The following is a 23,651-nucleotide window of genomic DNA, read 5'->3' on the forward strand; positions in this document are numbered from 1 at the left end:
GGGTTCTTTAGGAGTCAATGCCTAGGAAAAGGATCTGGTTGTCATTGATGAGGATATGATGAAACCCTCAGCTCAATGTGTGGCAGCTGCTAAGAAAGCAGTCACCCAGGTAAGGAATCCCCTGCTGGAGGAGAAAGGCCACCACAACTACTATCACCTTGGTAAAGTGCGGGGTTTCATCGCGAGGCCAAAGGGTAGAGCAGTGAATGGAAATGCTGCTGCAAAACATAGAAACGCAGAAACCTTTAATGCTCCGGGTAGATTGCAATATGGAGGTAAGCCTCTGTGAGATCCAAGGATGCCAGAAACTCTCCTGGAGAGACAGCTGCTATAACTGTGCACACGGTATCCATCCGGAAATGGGGAACCCGCAAGAAGCGATTGACTGACTTTAGATCCAGAAAGAGCTCCAGAGGCAGGCATCTACACCCACAGCTGCAGTCCAAAGAAAGAAAGATTTCAATAACTTTAAAAATGTGGAAGGTGCCTGTCTTTTGATTGCCATGGCCGTTTAAGGGCAAAATTCCTCCATCTGACAGCGGCCTTGCACTGATCAGGGATTGACCTGATTTTAGTTGATTTTTCTGCTAGGTTTCTATCTATTTAGATTTTTTTTAAAAAAATTATTTTATATATTCAGTTTTGGTTTAATTATTTTTCTTATCTTATTTTATTTCAATGGGATGGTTGTTTTTTTTAATTAAGGTTTATTTAATTTCATTCTTCCTCCCTATTTTATCCATGTTATAGTTTTAGACTGTGAGCCCATCTGGGAGTAGAGAATATTTTAGTGTAGAAGTACACGGAGGGAGGGAAAGGGGGGGTCAAAGAGACGTGCACATACCAGACTGAGGGAGGGAGGGAATGAAGAAATAATGTGTCTAAAAACAGAGGAGAGGGAGAGAGATGGGTGGACAATGGGATTTAGGGAGGGAAGGGACAGAAAGGGAGAGAAATTGGGCACAAGGGATGGTGTGGGGGATGGGTGGGTGAGAGATACAGATACTGGGTAGGAGAGTAGTTGAGAAGAGAAAGGGAGAGCTGGTGGACCCTGGGGTGGTAGGAAGGAGGGAGAGATGTTGGATGAAAGGGTAGTTAAGAAAAGGTGGATCTGTGGATGGAGACAAAAAAGAAAGATGCCAGACCTCCGGGGGAGGGAAGGGGAGGCAGAGATGGCAGATGGATGGTTAGCACAGAGAAAGAAGAAAGGAGACCCTGGCAAGCAAGTTATCAGAAGACAACCAGAGCCTGGGACCGACAAGATTTGCCTAACAAAAGGTAGAAATAGGAGTTTAGAGGTAGGTGACCCTTGGGATAGTCCCAGAAACCTTTAGTTTTGCCAATTTCTGACCCACTCTGATTTTCCCAATAGACATATATCAAATAAATTGAACAAGAAATGAGCTGTACTCACAGAACTGCCATGTGCTATGCCTGCATCTCACTGCTGCTCGAAATGGGGAAGGGATATATGCCTCACACAAGCAAGGGTGGCTTCAGTGGCTTGTCTCTTCGGGCTACCTTTTATTCAGGTTCAAAATATGAAACCCTCGACCCATCACGCTCCCACATGATTCTTCGGGGAAGGGGGGATGCAGCTGACCTCTGCCAAGCCTCCCAGCCAGTTGCAGGGTCAAATCAGCCTGCGCTCAAGTGCCTGACACCACAGAGTGCGCACCACTCCAAGGGAACCTATTCCCAAGCTCCGAGTATTAGAGCAGGTTGGCCAGGTAGGTGCTCCTTTAAAAGTGAGGTCCTTCTGGATACAGACCTCAACATCTGACCCTTCTCCCAAGTACAGCTGTCCCAGGACTACTGGGAACCTTTTAGCATGGGAAAGCCTTAAAAAAGATCGGATTAACACCCGAAAATAACAAATCTAGTGCAGAACAGAGGAAGACACCTTCTAAACGTGCTTGTAGAAGTTAAGAGAAAGGGCACTGCCCAGGAAGACAAGGAGGTGGAGCTGAGAAAAATTATTGGTACCTTCTATATAATCCAACTCATGAGTTGGGGTTCACAATCCACAAGGAATTGTGTGCTGTTTGCACAGGAACATTTCTTGCATTCTCTAAATACTCAGCCAACATTCAACCCATAGCTTTCCTCAAACAATCAGGTCTTAAAGTGCTGTGCCCTAGTTTTAGTGCCCCGGTTTTAGTGCCCTGGTTGTTTTATTTAGATCACTGTAGGGCACTTAATAATGAGATGTAAAACATGCAAATGCATGTAAAGCAACTTATTACTATAACACAGCTTGCAGTAAACAATGGGTGCACATCGCAAACTGCATTATAGCAGGAAAAATAACTCCAGTAAAAAGCTGGGATTATTTTGTTATCTCAGGAGCACTGGGCCATCAAGTTGCAGGCTGATGCTCTTGGGCTTCACCTTAAAGCAGGAGTGTCCAAACTGCGGCCCAAGGGCCACAGGTGGCCCCGTGAAGTATTTTGTGAGACCCCGGTCGATGGCGATGCAGTGTTTTCCTCTGCTGCCCTGGGTGTTTACCGTCTTGCCAGCTCCCTCCTCTGTCCTGCTGCAGCGTTTGTGCGGCCCCAGAAACATTTTTTTCGGCCAATGCGGCCCAGGGAAGCAAAAGGTTGGACACCCCTGCCTTAAAGGGTCCAGCAACAGTTCAAAAAAGCTGGTTCCAGAGTGCAACAGTTCAAAAAAGCTGGTTCCAAACCCCCTCCTGTGGCCACCCCTCCAAATCAAAATCTTCCCCAACATGATAGGCCCTCCAAGAGCTGAAGCCTCCACTAAAGAACCCCACCAAACTCCCCCACCCTCCTGAAGATCCCCTGGTCTCTAGTGCACTTAATCATGCAACCTTCCCCCAATACTAATGGACATTCCATCATTTCTGAGGGGGGTTTGCTCTCTCGCTCTATCTATATGTACATATATACAAACACACAAAGCAAGAGAAAGATAAATGCAGAAATATAGCAATTTCATGCTTATAGCTCCTTCTCTCTCAAAAGCAGGGCATATGACGTAGCCCTATGAAATACACTGGTAGTACATGTAGGGTGGGTGAACTCGGAACCTTTCTGGCACTTCAACTGAAGCTTCCAAAGGGAATACCACCATTATTACCACTAGCCAACTACAAGTGGATATTCTGAGGTACACAATGTGGCATGCCCAGTATCACACAGTTAGCTGATCAATTCTTATCCTCATATTCTGACAAGAGGTTCTCCTTACTCACAGCCCCACATTGCAGCCACCTGTAGAACACCTCCTCCTATTTACTTCACAAGACATTCTCATCCCCTAAAGGTTATGTACTTTTTCAAAGAATGCATTTCTTAAACAATGCATACTCAAAAAATAAAATCAAGTAGGCAACCTTCGAAATAGCATAGACCGCCATAAGAAATTAAACGATTACAAATGATACAAAACACATCTATTAAACTTATTTGTAAAGCTAAAAAATTCGACCATGTAACACCCCTTCTTAAAGAAGCTCATTGGCTACCAGTTGCCCATAGAATATTATACAAACTTGGTCTGCTTACTTTCAAATCTCTTTTTTTTAAAACTCCAGCTTTTATTCACAAATTATTAATACCTTACACTACCAACAGAACATTAAGATCTGCAGAACATTTATTATCTATCCCATCTTTAAAAATAATAAATACGCGTCGTCAGTTTATGTTCTCTGTTATTGCTCCCCAAACCTGGAATTCTTTCCCTAGTTACTTAAGAGAAGAAACTAACATAGAAAAATTTAAAAGTAAATTGAAAACTTTTCTCTTCAATGACGCATTTATAAATTAATTATAACTTGATTTTCAAAAAATCAGAAATCATTTCTTTTTTTTTCTTTTTTTTTTCTCTTTTTTCCATCTCCCTACCCTCCCTTATGTACTTTCCCTATATGTCTCTCCAGACTTTTAATACAATGTAAATTCTCCCCCCAATTCCTTATGTTTCCAATTTTGTCGCATTTGTCTTAAGTTGAGTTTGTTTTATTTATTGTAGTAATAATTTTAACAATGTAATTTTATCAAAATGTACATCGCTTTGAATTCAGATAAAGCGATTAATCAAATTTTTATTAAAACTTGAAACTTGATATGAAATTTCAGACTCTCTCCATAAATCACACAAGAAAAGACAAAAACTCCAACAGTTAATGACTATACCTGCAAATGTTCTCAATGAACACAGTGAGGGGGGCGGGCTAACCAGGGCTTTTTTTCTTAACCAGCACGGTATACGCAGCCAAGTGACCAATCCATCTCCTGAAAGGTTGCTTGTTGCCTGTGAATTAGAGAATGACATGGGGACAAATTTTTCCCCATCCCCGCAGGAGCTCAATTTCCCCTTCCCGTCCCCATGAGTTGTCGCTGTCCCTCTCCCTCCCTCATTCCTGTAAGCTCTGCCTTTACCACACAAGCCTCAAACACTTATGATTTTAAAGTATTTGAGGCTTGTGCAGATGAGGACAGAGCTTGCAGGAATGGGGCAGGGACAGGAAAAGAACTCACGGGGACGGGAAAATGAGTTCCCACAGGGACAGGGAAAAATGAGTTCCCACAGGGATAGGGAAAAATGTGTCCCCGTGTCATTCTCTACTGTGAATCTAAGAGTCACAAGTTTAAGGCTGATTGCTGCCATCAATGGAAAAAAACCCAAGGTGGGAGATTATGAGCGAGAAACATAATAGGGTGGCGATAGGCCATTTTTTGAAGGCAGGGAAAATAAAGGTTCTGGTAGTCTGTGGTACCTGTGGGCTGAACAAAAGCCCTGATATAACTGCTTATGAGGATGAAAAGGAACTTTGCAGGGTTTTCAAAACAAAAGGATATGTTTACCAGAAAATGTACTCACATGTATTTCATGACATTGTACCAGTGCATTTTCCAAGTTAAAATATAAACACACCTTTGAAAATGCAAGCTATACAGTACATGTTACAAACCACAACTTCAAGAATCCAGGGAGTACAAATACAGTATATGCAAAAGCACAAGTGTACTTTTACCCACAGAAGAATTTATAAAAGTCCATTTCTTCACATAATGCACTGTTTTTTATCTACAGAAATAGCTATTAAAATAGCCCTTAATGAAACGCAGACTAACAGATATAGGTGCACAAAGCAATCTGATTGTAAGATGGTTTCTAATTTCCCACTCTACTTTTATATTATTTTTTCTCTAAGCACAAAATGGAAAAAAAAAAAAAAAGCTGAAAGCATTTCATCAGTAATCTGGTAACCAACAAACTAGGGCTCATGTTTTCTAAATTCACATTGATTCAGTCAAACCCAAATTAGTCCAGAATATGCTTTGCATGACCAGATACTATTTGTATCAACTTAACACAAGGCCTGCAAAGCCACACATTGCAAAATTGCATCATTATGTGCCCTCTATATACAATGCCAATCAGTTCCCTTTAGAGGTGGTGGAGGCAAAAACGGTGACGGAGTTCAAAAATGTGTGGATAGATTCAAAGGATCCTTAAATAGAAAGAGAATAATATCGACACTAAACTCAACAGATCAACAACTATAATTTTGTTTATGATGGTGGGAATGGTGCATAAATCGAAGCCCTAACTAGGGGGGGTGAGGGGAGCAAAGCTGATGCTGGACGGACTTATATGGTCTATGTCCAGTATATGGCAAGACAGATTGGGACAGGCTGGATCAGAATTGACAGCAACTCCAGCGGTGGAGCAGTGTGGCTAATGCCGGACAGACTTCTGCGGACTGTGTCCGTATGCAGCAAGACAGGTCAGGAACAAGTATGCGTCTTTTAAATACCCAATTCTTACCAAGATACTGGAAACAACTGCCTCTGAACATCAGATCCCTCAAAAGGTTTTTGACTTTTAGGATGGCAATAAAAACCTACCTCTTCACCTATTCTTTATTCTGTATCACTAACTCAGGATGAATCTGTGTTAGACGACTTCCACTATAGCCCATACTGCTTTAATTGTCTGTTTCTCATTTAATTATTATGTATGTTACCTTGTAACTTGTTCTGAGCTCTTTGGGGAAAACAGAATATAAATCGAATTAAATAAATAAATATACCACATTTATGTCATCTGAGTACACATCTTGCCTATCTTGTGGGAGGGGGAAGGGATCTTATGGGGGAACTTAGCAACTAAAATTAATCATTACTGGACTGTTGGTTCAACATTGTCTTGATAACGAATGCGACTGTTGGACAAACTGGATGCACTATGCAGGCCTTTTATCTGCCACTGTTTACTATATTATATCATTTTACAGCAGATATATGGTAAAGTATAATTGTGGGGGAAAAGGGAATAATGAACAATGTCTCAACTATAAGAAGCAAAGGTACTAGGGACCTGGATTGGCCACCGTGAGAACGGGCTACTGGGCTTGATGGACCATTGGTCTGACCCCCGGTAAGGCTATTCTTAGGTTCTACCAGACGGGCTTAATGAAGAACAGGGCTGAATGACTTTGCTCTGAGCTGATTTGTCTTTACCCTGTATAATTAGGCTCTGAGAAATATTGCAGCTATTTCGAAGAGATAGGTATTGAAAAACAAAAAACTCAGAATGTGCCTGAAGTTGATGTGAATTTATAAATTTATGTGGAATCATATATAATAAAACGCTAAGTGCGCATGCGCACTCGCACTGCGTGTTCCCTGATCTGTCGCGGCGGCATGAGTGCGCATGCGCGCTAGACAAGCTTCCCTGCTCTCCACCTCACAATAAGAAAGTTTCTTTAGACGCTGACGATCCCCTCCACAAGCCTGCTCCTAGCCAGCTGACGATCGCCTCCACAAGCCGGGGCTGGGGCACAAAGAGCGCCTCCTCCCCCCCCCCGCAACGAACCGAAAAACTGACCCCGCCGCCCGGGACCCGAGTCCTTTGCCACCCCCACCCTTCCCTTCCCGCGGACCCGACTACAAACCTTGCGATTCCAGCGTGTGCAGCAATCTTCACACGCTGCTTCGGGCCCTTCTACTGCTCTGATTTGCTCTGCCGCGTCTTTGATGATGTCATCAGGGACGTGCCAGAGTAAATCAGGGCAGTAGAAGGACCCGAAGCAGTGTGTGAAGACTGCTGCACACGCTGCTGGAATCACCAGCTTTGTAGTCGAGACCGTGGGAAGGGCAAGGGGGGTAGAGGAAACGCTAATGCTGCTGCACAGGGCACCCACTAATGTAATGGGCTTGCTTTCAGGAGGGGGTAGGGAGACAGAAGGGGGCCACGGAGAGACAGTCAGGCATGGAACAACAGATAAATACAGGTAGGCAGGGGGCCAGGGAGAAAGACAGAGAGACATACAGAAAGAAAGACAGGGGGCCAGGGAGAGAGACAGACCATAAAGAAAGACAAACAGACAGGGGGCCAGAGAGACAACAGATAAATACAGGTAGGCAGTGGGGCCAGGGAGAAAGACAGAGACATACAGAAAGAAAGACAAAGGGCCAGGGAAACAGATAGAATAAACACAGACAGACAGCAGAGAAAGAGAGAAAGAAACCCCCCTCCCCCAGACAAACACTAGCCAAGGATAGAGAGAGAGAAAGACAGAATGACAGACAGGGGGCCAGAGAGACAGACAGAAAGAAAGACAGACAGACAGACATCTATTCTAGCACCCGTTAATTTAACGGGCTTAAAGACTAGTATAGTATATAATTGAGAAAGGAGGGTTTGTGTATAAATAAATAGCAAGGCTATTTTCAGTGCTTTTGAGAAGATGTTCTTTTTAAGATAAATTCCAACAATTTGAACTTAACTTATTGAAAATTTGAAAGGAATATGAGAAAATTCTGTCATGCTTTAAAAGTATTGTTAAAATGGACGGATGAAGAACCACGGTGCTGTTGCTGGATATAAACTAAGTTTTCAAGTACCCACAAAAAAATCTCTATTGGAGTGAGAGCATTTAATAGTGCCCTATATACAATGATAATATCAGCAAACATCTTAACATGGATTTAGGGCTTGAGAACAAAGATACGTATCAACAAATCCTGTATTTTGATTAATGAGGACAAACTTGTACTCTGGGTTTTGCTGTGCAGATGCACACAAGAGAGTAAACACAAATCACAGTAAATAAACTGCATGGCAGTAAGGTTTGTGTGTGTTCCTAATCTAGGAACCATGTTAATCTATTTCTGTACAAACTTACCATCTGAAGACAAAGGTTTTGCTGGCCCCTTATCTATTTGCAACAGTTGTATTAACCGAACATGGAAAGAATAAATTTAAGACAAAAACCAAATATATTTTACACAGGTAAACACATGTTCACACATGCAAAAATGAGGCCCGATTACAGGCCTCCATGTTAAAGATAAAAGTGCACAAGCTTTTTACAGTATGCCCGTTTTTACCTGTGCAACAAAAAGAGGGACGAGCCAGATGTAGTGAAAGCATGCAGAGAGCTCATTTTCAAATGTGTGTATTTTCTTACTACAGTACTACTACTTATCATTTCGATAGTGCTGTCAAACGTATGTAGCACTGTATATTAAACATGTAAGAGATAAACCCTGTCAACAGAACTTTCTTCTCCACTCTGTACACTTCCTTTCCTCTAGGTGCAAAGTAAATGATTTTTGTACTTGCAGTACACACACTAGAAAGATGTTCAAAGGGAAACGCCACAGAGAGTTCAGTTTGAACATAAGAATAGCCTTACTGGGTCAGACCAAACGTCCATCAAGCCCAGTAGCCCATTCTCACAGTGGCCATTCCAAGTCACGAGTACCTGGTCAAAGCCCAAAGAGTAGCAATACTCCATGCTACTGATCCAGGGCAAGCAGTGGCTTCCCCCATGGCTTTCTCAATAAGAGTCTATGGACTTCTCCTCCAGGAACTTGTCCAAACCTTTCTTAAAACCAGCTACGCTATCCGCTCTTACCACAACCTCTGGCAATGCGTTCAAGAGCTTAACTATTCTCTGAGTGAAAACAATATTTCCTCCTATTGGTTTTAAAAGTATTTCCCTGTAACTTCATCGAGTGTCCCCCAGTCTTTGTAATTTTTGACGGAGTGAAAAATCGATCCACTTGTACATGTTCTACTCCACTCAGGAATTTGTAGACTTCAATCATATCTCCCCTCAGCCGTCTCTTTTCCAAGCTTAAGAGCCCTAGCCTTTTTAGTCTTTCCTCATATGAGAGGAGTTCTAGCCCCTTTATCATCTTACAGTACAAAACACTCAGTGAGATTGTTTAAATTTCCCTCTCCATGTGGGATGGAAAGCATGAAGAATCATTGGATCTGGTACAATTATCTAAACCATTAAGTGTGAACCTCATTTGAAAACACAGCTGTTTGCATCTTAGAGCCCTAGTCTCAATGGACAACCTTAAGAGGGGGCTGGATGGCCCATGTTAGTTGCCCACCAAGACCTTTCGTTAGGGGGGTCCCAAAAGGTGAGGCTCGGTAAGCAGCAGAGCAGGAGATGAGAGAGCGTGGAGCGAGGAGGATGGGGGCCAATGGGTTTCAGCTAGGCAGGAGTTAAAATTTAAAAGTTCCTGCCATAGGTAGGGTAGGTGATTGGTTGAAAGAGGGGAAGGGGAGGGGGGTTTTAGAAACGGATTTAAGGTGCTGCCTCCGGGTTACAGGTCTCTTCCTGTTTCTTGGAGGCAGATTTTCCCCACCCTTCCACCCTAGAGGGGAGAAGGGTAGTTAATTGGAATTGTTGCTTGAGATTACCACAGTAATCTTGAGCTACTGGGCTTTTGGGGCTCATTGGGTAATGAGCGGTTCTGCAAGAATTGAGCTCTGCGAGTGGTTTGGTTTGGGTCTGGTGAAACTTGGCTTGCTTACCCCTAGGCCCTAGCTGATGTGGCAGGGCCAAGGCTCTATCCTATGTTTGTATGGTTATATTTTGACAGTAGCTCAGGAAATTATTCTTTTCAAATGTTGTTAATAAAGCTGTGGCCTAGTGCATTATTATTATTGAGGTTAAGATTTGTGTATAAGGTTAAGTGTTTTAAATAAGGAGGGGGGGGGCAGAATAGGGCCATTCCAGATCCCAGTGTTATTCATTTACGTATTCAACATCAGGTTTTTCTTTGAAGTTTAACAATATCAACAACAATGACAATGCCTGAGGAACAGTTAAGAGAGGTATGTTTCCAACTGGACAAATGTTGAGTTAAAAAGAGCTGGTTACTTTACTGAGATATGTACTAGAATTTATATGAATAAATCCTGGGGCTTCATGCTTTGATGTTTGATGTGAGAGACAGAATATCAAATCAATCAAATCAAAGATACCAAAAAGTGCTTATGTTATGAAGCCATGCTGCCTTCTTGGGGCCTAAAACATTAATAGGAGAGCATATGGAAAAGCCTTTTACAATATTAATCACACAACCAGCCCTATAATAAGTAAGGACTGCAAATTTGAATCAGGAAAGAAAACGCCTCAAAACAAGCTGGATAAAGTCTGTATGCTTCATTGAAGGCAAAAAAAACCTTCCTCAAAACTTGGTAGTTTTCTACTTCCCACAGTGGCTAGTTTTTCAAGAACTGCATCATGGAAGCGTGGGGTAATTCAAAAGTATTTATCTAGAGTTACCAGCTTTCCTCTACTTTGATTGACAATCAATGCTTTTTACAAATCAGACCTCTGAGTTAATGTCTAAGCGTGTGGTGCAGTGGCTAAAGCTACAGCCTCAGCAACCTGAGGTTGTGGGTTTAAACCCATGCTGTGACCCTATGCAAGTCACTTAATCCCCCTATTGCCCCAAGTACACAGTGAGCACACTGGGACAGACAAGGAAAAATGTTCCAATACCTGAATAAATTCATGCAAACCGTTCTGGGAGAATGGAATAGAAAACTGAATGACTAAATAAATGTCCGTAGGTCTCAATTTGTCAAGGATCCAATGGAACTTGGATAAGGAGCTACAGGGGAAACCATCCAGTGCCATTCTTTAATGTCTCTCTCAACCTCAGTCCTTCTACACCAGCATTGTTCAATGCAAGGCTTGAGGGTGAGTGGCTGGGCCCATTCATACTCTCTTCCATAGTAACATAGTAAATGACGGCAGATAAAGACCTGAACGGTCCATCCAGTCTGCCCATTAGTTATACCCATTAAAAATACACAATTAAATTAACTTTTCTCTTCTTTGATATTTCTGGGTCATAGACTGATATCAAATGCTGGAGTTGCCGTCCAAGCTGTCTCCATCCTGTTTGCAGAATATCTACCAGTAACATCCGCACGTTTCAAGTAGCGGAGTTCCCATCGATGCCCTCCGCAGCCCATCCTACACATGGGACACAGACCTTGCAAGTCTGTCCAGCGCCATCCCTAGTTCCTTCATTTACATCCTTCATTTTCTAATTAGAGATCTTTTATGTTTATCCCACGTTTTGGGGTTGTTGTTTTTTTAAATGCCATCACCGTTTTCCTTGGGCGGGCATTCCAGGCATCTACCACCCTCTCCGTGAAAAAGAATTTCCTAACATCGTCCCCGTCCCCACAGGAACTCAATTTCACCCCCCCCCCCCCCCTGTCCTTAAGTCCTTAAAGAATGACACAAGGATGGTTTCCCACAGTTAACACCGGGGGACAAAATCTGTCCTCATGCCATTCTCTAAGTACAGACAGACTGACAATCTGAAGATGCCCTTCCCAACTCCCTGCTCACATGTATCCTTAACTAGCACAGCGCAGGCAGAGCCAAGGGGTCCTGCCCTGGTGGCATCCACAACATTATCATACAAGTGACAGGGCTATGGGGCAACCCAAGTGCTCATTTGGGCTCCTGGGACAGGCCCCGGACCGCCAACCCAATCTTCTAGGAAGCAAAGCCATTTTTACCTGTGGTTGACTTTGCGGAGTCACTACGTGCTGGAAACCTGGAGGAGAAATGCTCAGTACAGACACATGACCCCCCCTCCCCCCTGCGCCGCTCGACATACGCAGCGCTGTACGCATCCTTTGCAGGCACTTCTAGTGACCCCCACCACCACCCCTAGAAAAGCGCGTCCGCCCGCTCCCTCCTCCGGTGCCGGGGAGAGGCCGGAGCCTGCCAGACAAGCCCGGAGGCCCGTCCCGCTCCCGCCGCCGAGGCCTGAGGCCTAGCCGGGGCTGTGCAGCCGCAGGGCGCGTGAGGGAAACGGACGCGGCCGGAGCGCCCCACCCCTCCCCCTCCCTACACGTCCGCGCGGGACGCGGAAGAGAGAAGCGAGCGCCGGGGCCGTTCGCACTCACCATGGCTGTGTCCAGGGCCTCCCGGCGGAGTCTGCGTGACGGCGCGCGCGCGCTGCCTCTTCCGGCTCCGGCGCCTGCGCAGTGCGGCAACCGGCGGGGTCGAGTGCGGGGCACGGGGGAAGGGCCTGGCGCGAGGACGGGAGGGCAGCGCAGAGGGAAGCGAGCGCGCGAGCGGGGCGGGAAAAGGCGACCCCCCCGGGGCGGCGCGCGAGGAAACGGCCAGGCCCAGGACGGAGGGAACTTCTCCAAATGACCGGGGGGCCGCTAAACGCCTCACAAGAGTCGGGGAATTTGCCCAATGGGGAGGAGGAGGAGGAGGGGGGTGTCGAACACCCACCCGCAGAGCCGGTCCCTGTGTGGACAGGGAAGGGAGCCTCAAAGCCTGATCCTCTGACTCTTTAAAGTACGCTTCAAAATACAGCCCAGTCAGGAAACCGTGAAATCTTAACATTGATGAGGATCCGGGAAATCCGCGTTTTACCTCCCCCGAGCAAGGCATTGGACTCCGGATCTTTAATGAACAGAAAGAGCGAAGGAGACCTGCTGCGTTGCACGAGCCCAGGGCAAAGGAGGGGCGAGAGGAAGCGAGGGCAACTAGGCCAATTGCAGCGCCCAAACGCTTTTTCATGGCTATATAGGCACTTTCGGAACATAGGCTCCCCGATCCAGCCGAAAAGTTTGGACTAAATGTACACGAGCAGAACTACATCCCCCCAGGAACTCCAAGTGTAAGTGGGCACAGTTTTCTCTGCATACTTAACATATATTGGAAGTAGAACCTCAGTATATCTCATGTTAGGATTTAAAAAAAAAAAAACCAAAAACCTTGTAATGAAAAATCTTGCACTGCATGGCAAATTGTAACCCATTAACTGTACTATATCATGTTTGTTAACCTGTAACACGTTCCCTGAGCTCGTTGGGGAGGACAAGATAGAAAAGCTTTTCTTCTGCATTCAAGTAGACTGGCACAGCAACCACAGTACTTTATATAAAAAAAATTCATTCCTAGCCCTGATAACTGGGGGATAGCAGAGGTCTTTCAAAATGATCTAATTACATCACTCTAGGACAGATGTTCTGAACACAGTCCACATGCATGAGTTAGAGCTGTGTGTATGCAGATTTATTTTATGCATATTCATGGTGAACATGAGTTGTCATACTGGGACAGGCCGAAGGTCTATCAAACTCTCTTATCCTGTTTCCAGCCAGCAAGATCCCAAGAAGTTAATACAGATTTTATGCTGCTGTTCACCCTAGGAAGAAGCAGTGGATTTCCCCAAGTCTATCTTAATAGCAGCTTAGGGACTTTTGTTTTAGGAAATTATGCAAACCTTTTCAAACCTTTCTAAGCTAACTGCTTTCACTTCTCCAGCAATGAATTCTAGAGTTTAATGACATATTGAGTGAAGAAATATTTTCTCCGGTTTTTGCTTTAAATCTATTGCTTAGCTTCATTGCATGCCCCCTACTGTTGTGGGGTTCTCATTTGATTTGCTCGGTTCTTGCTTGCTGTTCTTTAAGGATTTCTCCTAGCTGGCAGCCATATAAGCTTGACTGCTTATAGATTTCTCCTTCTTTAGCTGGGAAAATGCAGCTTTTGGAAGGAAACTTGCCTCCTTCTTTTAACTATATCTGAGAATACCAAAGAGCATGTAGACTCATGCATGTGGACTGGTGATCCTCTTCAGCCTTGGTCCTGGGGATTGCCATCAGCCTGTCAGGTATCTATAATGAATATGCTTAAGAAAGATGTGTGTATAGTGGAAGTAATAATCATGCAGATCTCTTGTATATATTCATTGTGAATATCGCTGGTGGTCCCTTATGACAGATGTGGGAACCACTGCTCTGTTTATGCTTATTCTGTTACGTCCCTTCCAGATTCCATACATTAGGAACTCAAATTGGATTCTTCACCTTCCACTTTTCAGGCTTTGGCCTGAAAAGTGGAAGTTGGAGAATCCAATTTGAGCTCCTAGCATATGGATTCCTACAGGACTAACAGAAAGAAGATGAATCCAGAAACTAGTGGGATTACATCCATCAACCAGCAGGTGGAGATAGAGAGCACTTGATTTATCCTTGGGTATATCTTGGATGCACAGCCTCCTGGCCAACCAGTATACTCTAACTCCAGCAGGCTGAGACCCTTGGGATGGAAAGAAGATCTGGTCTGCAGTGGTGCTCATGGGTTTTGACATCACCTAAGGACCATTGCCAGGCATGATGGTTCCATTCCACAAGAGGTTATTTAGGGCCTGGCAGTCATGAAAGGAGGCTGCTTTGCACTCATTCTATTCCTGGAGGGGTGATGTAGCTGTGGTTTCCACAGCATGGTGCTCTCAGGCGAGGATGGCTCCTGCTCACATGTGCTAGGGAGGTTAGCCTCTGTATGATCGTGGGTGACACACTCTCTGGAATGTTGGACGCATGCTGCAGGGCAGGATTTGGGGGCAAGGGATTTCCCATTCACTGGTTTATTTCCCTCCCTACATTTGGACTGCTTTGGTACATCCCATTAGTCTCTGGATTCATCTGCTGTTGATGACAAGGAAGATAAAATTATGTCCCTACCTAATAATTTTCTTTCCTTTAGTCACAGCAGATGAATCCAGAGCCTCACCCCGTTGCGGGGTTTTGTCACTCTGACACAGTTTCAGCATGCTTTCAGCTGAAATTGCATTCTCAAATTTGTAGCATCAATGGTGCGAGTAGCACATGTGAGGGAATGAAGTTGCATATGTGTCTTTTGATTCATATGTCTCATGCCTTTTATGTGCTTTACTTTGTTTTAATTCAGCTGCTTTGAGAAGATCTATACTGGTTGGCCAGGAGGCTGTGCATCCAAGATATACCCAAGGATAAATCAAGTGCTCTTTATCTCCACCTGTTGGTTGATGGATGTAATCCCACTAGTCTCTGGATTCATCTGCTGTGACTAAAGAAAAGAAAATTATCAGGTAAGGACATAATTTACCATCTTCCATTAGACATTCTCTACATAGCAAAGTGGTTTACAGATAAAATGTAAGGGAAAGAGCAATATTATAAGAAAAGAAAGATATTACAAATAATCTATGTTAGAAGAGAGTACTGATAGGCCTATAGGCATTTGACTTCAATAAAAATGATTTACAAAAAGAAAAGCAAGTTCATGGGTATAGATGCTGACCTTTGTAGAACTATACACAGCCAGACTTTCATAGCCCTGAGTGAAAAGATGGGTTTCAAATGCAACCTTACCGTTTTTTGAAGGATGGTTCAAAACAAAAGCAATAGAGCATTCTCGAGTTAAAGGCCTGTACAATAAAAAGCAATGTGACTGAAGGTATAAAGTCTAACTCATGAAACAGGAGGAATAGATATTGGGAATAATGTAGAGAATGCAAGAAGCAAGCTGGAGTAATTAACAAAGAGAGACAATAAGGAAGGCCATCGTATGATGCTGTATGTCTTGAAGTTAGAATCTTGAACCAAATTCTCTAGTAAATGGGAAGTTAGTGGTGATGGAAATTATCGACTATCATTTTAATATGATAGAAGAAGTTCACGCCGATTTACATTGGTCTACATTTGATTATCCAGAATGGGATGACTTTTCTAAATTATTTTGTAGATATGTTAAATCTTACTGTCTACTAGACCCCTGTACTCCCAACCTTATGGTATTTGCCCCTCTATGCTTTAAACTGAAACTATTTGAATGGCTATCTGATTCCCTAGAAGCAGGAATATTTCTGTATGAGGAAAGTAATATAATTATCACATAATGAGTCAAATGTTGTGTGATCATGGCCACACCTATAATTTAAAACATCAAAGAATCTATTTCATTACCATCTAATTGCAGACCTATTGCATCCATTCCCTTTTTTGTCAAAATCATGGAGGGTCTTGTTCAAATCCAGCTCAACAAATATCTTGAGCAACACTCCCTCCTTCATGATTCTCAGTCAGGTTTTCGAACCAATTTTAGTACTGAGACAGTTTTGGCTACATTACTAGACCATTTAAATAGTTTATTAAGCAAGGGTAACAGCGCACTGGTGCTTCAGTTTGACTTAAGTAGCGCCTTCGATTTGGTAGATCATACCAAATTACTGGCTTGCTTGGATGCTTTTGGCCTACAAGGTAATGTTATCCGGTGGTTTAAAGGATTCTTGGAATCCAGACAATATCAGGTTAAGTTTGATAATCAGTTTTCCTTTAACTGTAAAAACCTGTATAGGTATGTGCGACTCACAAATATTAGATTAGATTAGACATTACATTTTAGTAGTGTTTGTTGTTGTTAGGTGCCATCGACTCGTGCTATTGACTTGAATTACGGATCTAAAAAGAAATTGGTTTTGAGCTGGTTTGGAAAGGTCCTCCCCTGGATTTGAAGCATAGACTATTGCTACTCCTTGGATTTTGGCCAGGTTCTAGTGACCTGGATTGGCCACCGTGAGAACGGGCTACTGGGCTTGATGGACCTTTGGTTTGACCCAGTAAGGCTATTATGTCATCCCCATGGTTGTTTTCAACGTGTCCAGCCATTGATTGTAGATCACCTTCTTCGCCTGGTTCCTTCAATCATCCCAAACATGATGTCCTTCTCCAGTGATCTCACTCTTCTGATGGTGTGACCAAAATAAGACAGTATTTGCCAAAATTCTGAAGAAAATATGTAATCATTTTTGGCATATGTAGTCCTTAGGTAGGACATAGTAACATAACATAGTAACATAACATAGTAGATGACGGCAGATAAAGACCCGAATGGTCCATCCGAGTCTGCCCAACCTTACCCACTCTTTAAATTACTGGTTTAATTTAAATTTTCCTTCTTCTTAGCTATTTCTGGGCCAGAACCCAAATCTCTGCCCAGTCCTGTGCTTAGGTTCCATCTACTGAAGTCTCCATCAAAGCTCACTCCAGCCCATCTAAACCATCCAAGCCCTCCCCAGCCCATCCTCAACCAGAACAGAGTAGACAGACCACAAACAAACAGATCTACACACCTTCACATTAGCTCCATAATGTCTAATGAGAGTGGAAGCTCCTGTGAAAGGCTCATTCTAGAGAGTGACATGAAGAGAATTTGTAAGACTTCACTTACATTCTACAAAAAAGAAAAAAAAATTAGGTTAGGCATGGTTGAGTTAGCCCTCGTTAGGCGTCCGACATAGGCACTGAAAAATTAAGCGAGTGAAAAGCTGACCTAATGGAATGGCACCTTTGTGTAGGATGCCTAGCAAAGCCCATGTCTGCTTAGGCATGGCTAGGCGTAATTCTACAAACAGTGCTGGGGGTTTTTTGATTGACAGTAAAAAATTGATTCCTGCTAACGTTAGGACGACAGCCGAGTACTACTCAAATTTTAACAATGAGCCTCAAAGTCTTACAGACCAACACTGCGGGAGAACTCAGCCCCCTAAGGAGCTTGATATAAGCATTGGCTCCAACCCAGAAAAACTCCTGATCAGCAGGAAAAAAGTTCTCTGGTTTAAAAACCGGGTCGATACTAAAGACTTTGCCTGTCCGCTTAGCGTAAGCAGCACTAAGCAAAAGGAATTAATAGCTAGTTGGTACTTAGTTTCTGAGCAGTTCATGTTGAGCTCTCGTACCGCCACTCCTTGGTCCCTGTATTCCAGTTGGCAAAAGTCCTTAATATTCACAACTTCCGGCATGAAAAATCAGCAGGAGCCCAAGGCTATACCCTCCAAGGGATTCATCATTCAAAAATCAAAGTATACAAGTCTTCACACAACGTGCAATTAAACTCTGGAATTTGTTGCCGGAGAATGTGGTGAAATCAGTTAGCTTAGCAGGGTTTAAAAATGGTTTGGCTAATTTCCTCTAGAAGAGGGAGTAGACCTACAATCTGTTTTCAGAGGAGAGAGAGATAACATATGGAGAACATGATAAGAAGGGGGTGGGTCAAAACGATGAAGGAGTTATAGGTGTCCTTTTAGCATTAAGACCATTGCACTCTGAAAGTTCAGCATTGCTTAACCCTAAATATGTGGAAATGGATGCCATAACTTTTACATGAGCAGGGGTTAAGCTGGTTGGTCAAATCCAAGAAAGTAGAGATAAGAGCTCGTTTAGGAAAATGCTGAAAACAGAACTATTTGTAGATGGCATTTCTTTGAGAAATTGATTTTATGTAAAGATTGAATCTGTTTCTTTTGTTCATACCTTGCTCTGAATTTTATAAGATTTTATGCATTTACTAGACTTGATTGACACATTTGGAAAATTTTCAGGATAGAAAATAAATTGGATTAATTGGAGGTTCTTCCGCTAAATGTACACTGTTAGATTTCAAAAATTAGAGAGTTCTAAGTCAAATAGATGCTGGCACTGTCATCTCGCTATAGGGACATTGGATCATCTGCTCTTCTTTTGTCCCTTGATACTTACGTTTTGGCGATCCGTTTGGAAGTTCCATTGGCATTGACGTATGACGTTGTGGTGTTTGGTACGCTACTGATGGCCAAGAGGCCAATAACTACTTTTCGTCACGACGGGAGTTGCCATACAGCTTATTTGGAAAAATTGGGACACGTTAAACTGTAGTTTTTGATGGGAATCCTTGTGCCAAACTTATACATTTGAACGTATGAGTGCAATACAATAAGGACACAATTGTGTAGGCAAAGTAGTCTCTTGCAATGGTAATTGCTGTGACATTTTCATTTAGTCCTGAATTTCAAGCCTAAAAGAGAGAGGTGACTGTCCATCTAGGTGAGGGTCAATGTTCCCTCTAAGGAGTGGTCTGGTTTATCCACATTTTTTATCCCAGTATTAGCAATACATTCTGTATATAGATAGAACAAAAACCCATCACTCATATGGTAATTGATTTAGTTTAATATTGTTTGAAAGTTGGCTCAGTATTTTGGTGAGCAACCATGGAAAATGCATGCTGCACTTAGAGGGAACTTAGGAGAGGGTCAGAGACTCATAGGATTGCTACTCCCCAACCCCCGAAACAACCTACTCTACTCTTCACTCTCCTTGAAAATGACCAGAAATCCGCCTTGAACCGTGAGGTAATGGCGGAATAGAAATACCTAATGTAATGTAATATATAACTGTTGATGAGACTGCTGCATATAGAACAGGGATCTCAAAGTCCCTCCTTGAGGGCCACAATCCAGTCGGGTTTTCAGGATTTCCCCAATGAATATGCATTGAAAGCAGTGCATGCAAATAGATCTCATGCATATTCATTAGGGAAATCCTGAAAACCCGACTGGATTGCGGCCCTCAAGGAGGGACTTTGAAGACCCCTGATATAGAAGGCCACTTTATAATAAGGTGCCTATGTGAAATGTCCGAAGAGGTGCTCATGTTCAGGGCAATTTGATACCTGGTTATGTAGATCAGAAGGGCAAGAAAGCACCTATAAAATACCAGCACAAAAGCTGCAGAAACTGCAGCTAAATGCAGATGCATGCATTTAAATCAGCTGAAGGACGCTTGTATGCACTTTATAACCTTCATGATTCTGGCCACACTGTGCCCAAATGTCAACGAAAGCAACTACATCTGGGTCATGCGCTTACATGTCATATTTCCTACTTGTGTGCATGGGGTAATTTGGTAACAGGCATATTATGCGAGTAAATGTAAAAAAAAATCCTTTAGACCTGTGTTATAAAGGCAATGTGGTCACTGCTGGGCCTTTACAAAACAGACCTATATCCAATGACTCCCAATAGTACACAAATCAACACTTTCTCCATAGAAGGTGTAAATGTGTGTAAGTATTATTTGTGTGTGCTTGTATATTTTATCAAATACACACTTAAAATCACATCTGTCCCTGTTCCCCCCAAAACTACGCCACCAGAGCCACTTTCACACCATCTTGTCAGTACATGTACTCAGCTGTGCTATTCAGTGAGACCTCTTTTCTGCATGCAGAAAAGCGCTTTATAAATTACACCAAAAATGGATATAAATGACCCTATAGCACAAACATCTCCCCTTCGTGACCCAAATGACTTATCATATCTCTGGAAAGAACATTAGCAAGCTTCCAGGTTCAAAGTGAGTTAAGTTACAGTGCATTCCTTTCTATTTTCAGCTTGCAGGAAAGACTGGTACTATTTCAAAACCAAGTTGCAGCAAAGTAACACTAACTGAAAAGAATGTGATAGAAACTTTCTTTCCTGAAAACACTGAGAATAGAGAGAAGGAAGGACAACAAAATAAAATATCTGTTTACACAAATGAGTTTATGTCCTATCATTAATCAAGACTGGAATAATATATGCAAAAACAGGCCAGAGGGTCAAATAATTATATTCTTATAATTATATTCTTATATTTATATTTTATATATATATTTATATATTGTATATTTATATTGTATATATATATATATTCTTATAATTATATTCACTAAAATAACTATTATGCGTCTGAGCCAAACAGGGCCTTAGGCCCCTCCACGTGCATCCCAGGATGCACCGGGGAGGGGAAGGCCTGAGGAGCAGGAGGGACTGGATATCCTTCATAACATAACTTTATTCTTCTATACCGCCATAACCAAACAATTTCTAGGCGGTTTACACAGAAGAAGGCTGGACAATCAGCGAAATACAAATAGTTAAAAGTACAACAGTGTCTTAAATATACTCAGTGTAGAGTTTTACTTACAATTGTACCCAGTTTTAGGAAATAAATTTGTCAAACAGCACTGACTTAATTTCTTTTCGAAATGTACCATAAGACAACATAACTCCACCAATGCATTTACCCAACCAGGACTGTTTACCCACTTGAAATGCAAGAGTTTTATCCAAAAAAGTCTTGTATCTGCTGTCAACCTAATTTTCAAGTACGGGGAGGGGTCAGTTGTGGGGGGGAGAATGTTTCACAGTGGAAGGAGGGAGTAAGCATCCTTCCTGCCTCCATTCTGGTTCTGGGGTGGGTCATCAGAGAAGGCCATCAGTGGGGTGGGGGGGGGTACAGCATTTTTTTATGGGCCAGATATTGTGTGTGTGTTACATACACACACATCTGTGCCCATAGAAAAAAAAGAACCCCCCCCCCCCCCCGTAGACTTGTCAGTAGTAACGATCTGATTCTTGCATGCAAAGTTAGGTCTTCGAATAGATGGCTGGTTTTAATATTAATGACCTTGTTTGCATGCCAGAATCGGAGAATGTACAGCCACACGGAAAACCATGCAGTATGACATTTTGCGCATCGGGTCGGCAAATACAATCGGTTGATAAACCAGTCAAACCAGTTTAGAGATGATTGGAGACTTTAGTGCATCTAGCCCTGAATGCATTGTCCTTGGCAAGTGCTGGAGGAAAATTTTGTGTGTCCCTTGGAAACTGATCTACAATATACACTGATATAGTGGTCTGACGGCATCTTTGTCTAGGCTAACCATTTCAATCTCACATAACTTAGAACAGAAGAATAGCCTTACTGGGTCAGACCAGTGGTCCATTGAGCCCAGTAATCTGTCTTCATGGTGGCCAATCCAGGTCACTAGAACCTGGCAAAACCCCCAAAAGTAGCAACATTCTATGCTACCAATCCAGGGCAAGCAGTGGCTTCCCCCATGTCTGGGGACTTTTCCTCCAGGAAATTATCCAAACCTTTCTTAAAACCAGCTACATTACCGTGTTGCAGAGCTTAACTATTCCGTGACTAAAACAAATATTTCCTCCTATTGGTTTTAAAAGTATTTTCCTGTAACTTCATTGAGTGTCCCCTAGTCTTTGTAATTTTTGATGGAGTAAAAAAAAAAAAAAATCAATTCACTTGTATCCATTTTACACCACTCAGGTTTTTTGTAGACTTCAATCATATCTCCACTTAGCTATTAAATAACAACTTGTAATTTATATACTGCCTATCAAGGTTGTCTAAGCAGTTTATATTCAGGTACTCAATAATTTTTCCCTAACTGTCCAGGTAGGCTCACAATCATTCTAGCTGATATACTTGGGGCAGTGGAGGATTGAGTGACTTGCCCAGGATGTGAAGAACAAGCAGTCATAGGTTATATTTATTCCAGGACAAGCAGGCAGCATATTCTTAACGTATGGGTGACGTCACCGACGGAGCCCCGGTACGGACACTTTTTACTAGAAAGTTCTAGTTGGCCGCACCGCGCATGCGCGAGTGCCTTCCCGCCCGAAGGAGGAGTGCGTGGTCCCCAGTTTCTTCGTTTCCACGGAGCGAAGAAGTCGCATGTGTTTCAACGGCTGTTGAAATTATTTAGTTTGCCTTCCCGCTCGCGTATTTTTTTCAATTTTCTTCTATTTTCTTCCTTCGGATTCCTTTAATTTTCTTTTCAAAAAAAAAAAAACTCGTCGAGTTTTCATTATTTTTTCGAACCGGCCCCGGCGGGGCCTGTTGTCACCATACAGGCCTCCGGCTTTGATTTTGCGGAGGCCGTGTTTCCCTTCATGCCCCCTCAACCGGGTTTTAAGAAGTGCCAGCGGTGTGCACGCCCGATCTCTCTCACCAACCCGCACAATTGGTGCCTGCAGTGCTTGGGTCCAGAGCATCGGGCTGACTCCTGCACCCGCTGTGCTACGCTTAAAAAGCGCACATTGAAAAATAGGCAGATCCAGCAAAATATTTTGTTCGGTACCGGATCTGCCATGGAAACTGCTGCGACGTCGACGGCACCCCAAAAGTCGGCACCGACGACGTCGACACCACCAGACCCTTCCTCGGGGTCGTTGGGCCCAGGTAAGCCGGCTGAGAAGCCTTCCACTTCCCTCGAGCGCCCTCCTGCCACGGTTGCGACACCGGCCCTCCCGGCACCGCACCGACCCCGCAAATGCTCCGCTCTGATATCGGTGAGTGCCTCATCATCGGCCTCCTCATCGCCGGAGCGTAGAGCGGCACCTTTGGTACCGAAGAAGAAAAAAGCGGTACCGGTGCCTCCCCTGGATGACCGCATCGCGGCCATACTCCAAACACAGTTACAGGAGCAGCTGCAGCAACAACTCCAACAACTGCTGCCGGCGTTGCTGGCGCCGCACCTTCCGGTACAGGACCAAGCCTCGCACTGTCCCATCGGTGTCGACCCCCTCGGTACCGATTAATACCTCCATGCCGGTGCTCTTGGCTGAAACTCCTACAGCACATACCCGTGCTGCTGCCGATCCTGCCCTGTCCTGGGAACGACATCGGTCTTCCTCGCCCGGTACCACCTCGGTGCGCTCAGGCAAATCTCTCTCAAAGACCCACCATGCCGAGCCCTCTACACCAATGTCCAAACGTGCACACCCTGACGTTAGAGACCCAGACTTGTGGGAAGACTCCCCACACGGTACCGAAGAGGACGCTTCGTCAACCGACGAAGAACCCTCCATGACCGACACCGTCTCAAAACCAGTGCAATCCTCTTTCTCTAAATTCCTTAGGGAGATGTCAGCAGCTCTTTCCATCCCCTTAGA

The 23,651-nt window shown here is 43.6% G+C and overlaps 1 protein-coding gene and 1 long non-coding RNA gene across 5 annotated transcripts in view; one reads left to right on the forward strand and one right to left on the reverse strand.

Moving 5' to 3' along the window:
* DCUN1D1 (defective in cullin neddylation 1 domain containing 1) overlaps nt 1-12,882 on the reverse strand; it is a 41,327-nt gene extending 28,445 nt beyond the window's left edge. Inside the window, exon 1 of one of the 4 annotated variants that reach the window (XM_033959592.1) lies at nt 12,698-12,882. In XM_033959592.1, coding sequence (XP_033815483.1) covers nt 12,698-12,844 — 147 coding nt within the window. In that variant the 5' untranslated portion in view covers nt 12,845-12,882. Of the gene's footprint in view, nt 1-11,823; nt 11,955-12,216; nt 12,349-12,553 lie in introns of those variants that run through there. The other 3 variants (XM_033959591.1, XM_033959594.1, XM_033959593.1) reach the window with 3 other exon arrangements.
* LOC117367201 overlaps nt 12,814-23,651 on the forward strand; it is a 37,308-nt gene continuing 26,470 nt past the window's right edge. Inside the window, exon 1 of the long non-coding RNA XR_004540708.1 lies at nt 12,814-12,944. This is a non-coding gene — a long non-coding RNA (uncharacterized LOC117367201). The remainder of the gene's footprint in view (nt 12,945-23,651) is intronic.

Source organism: Geotrypetes seraphini, chromosome 9 (genome assembly GCF_902459505.1).
Source record: "Geotrypetes seraphini chromosome 9, aGeoSer1.1, whole genome shotgun sequence".
In the NCBI taxonomy this organism is placed as follows: Eukaryota; Metazoa; Chordata; class Amphibia; order Gymnophiona; family Dermophiidae; genus Geotrypetes; species Geotrypetes seraphini.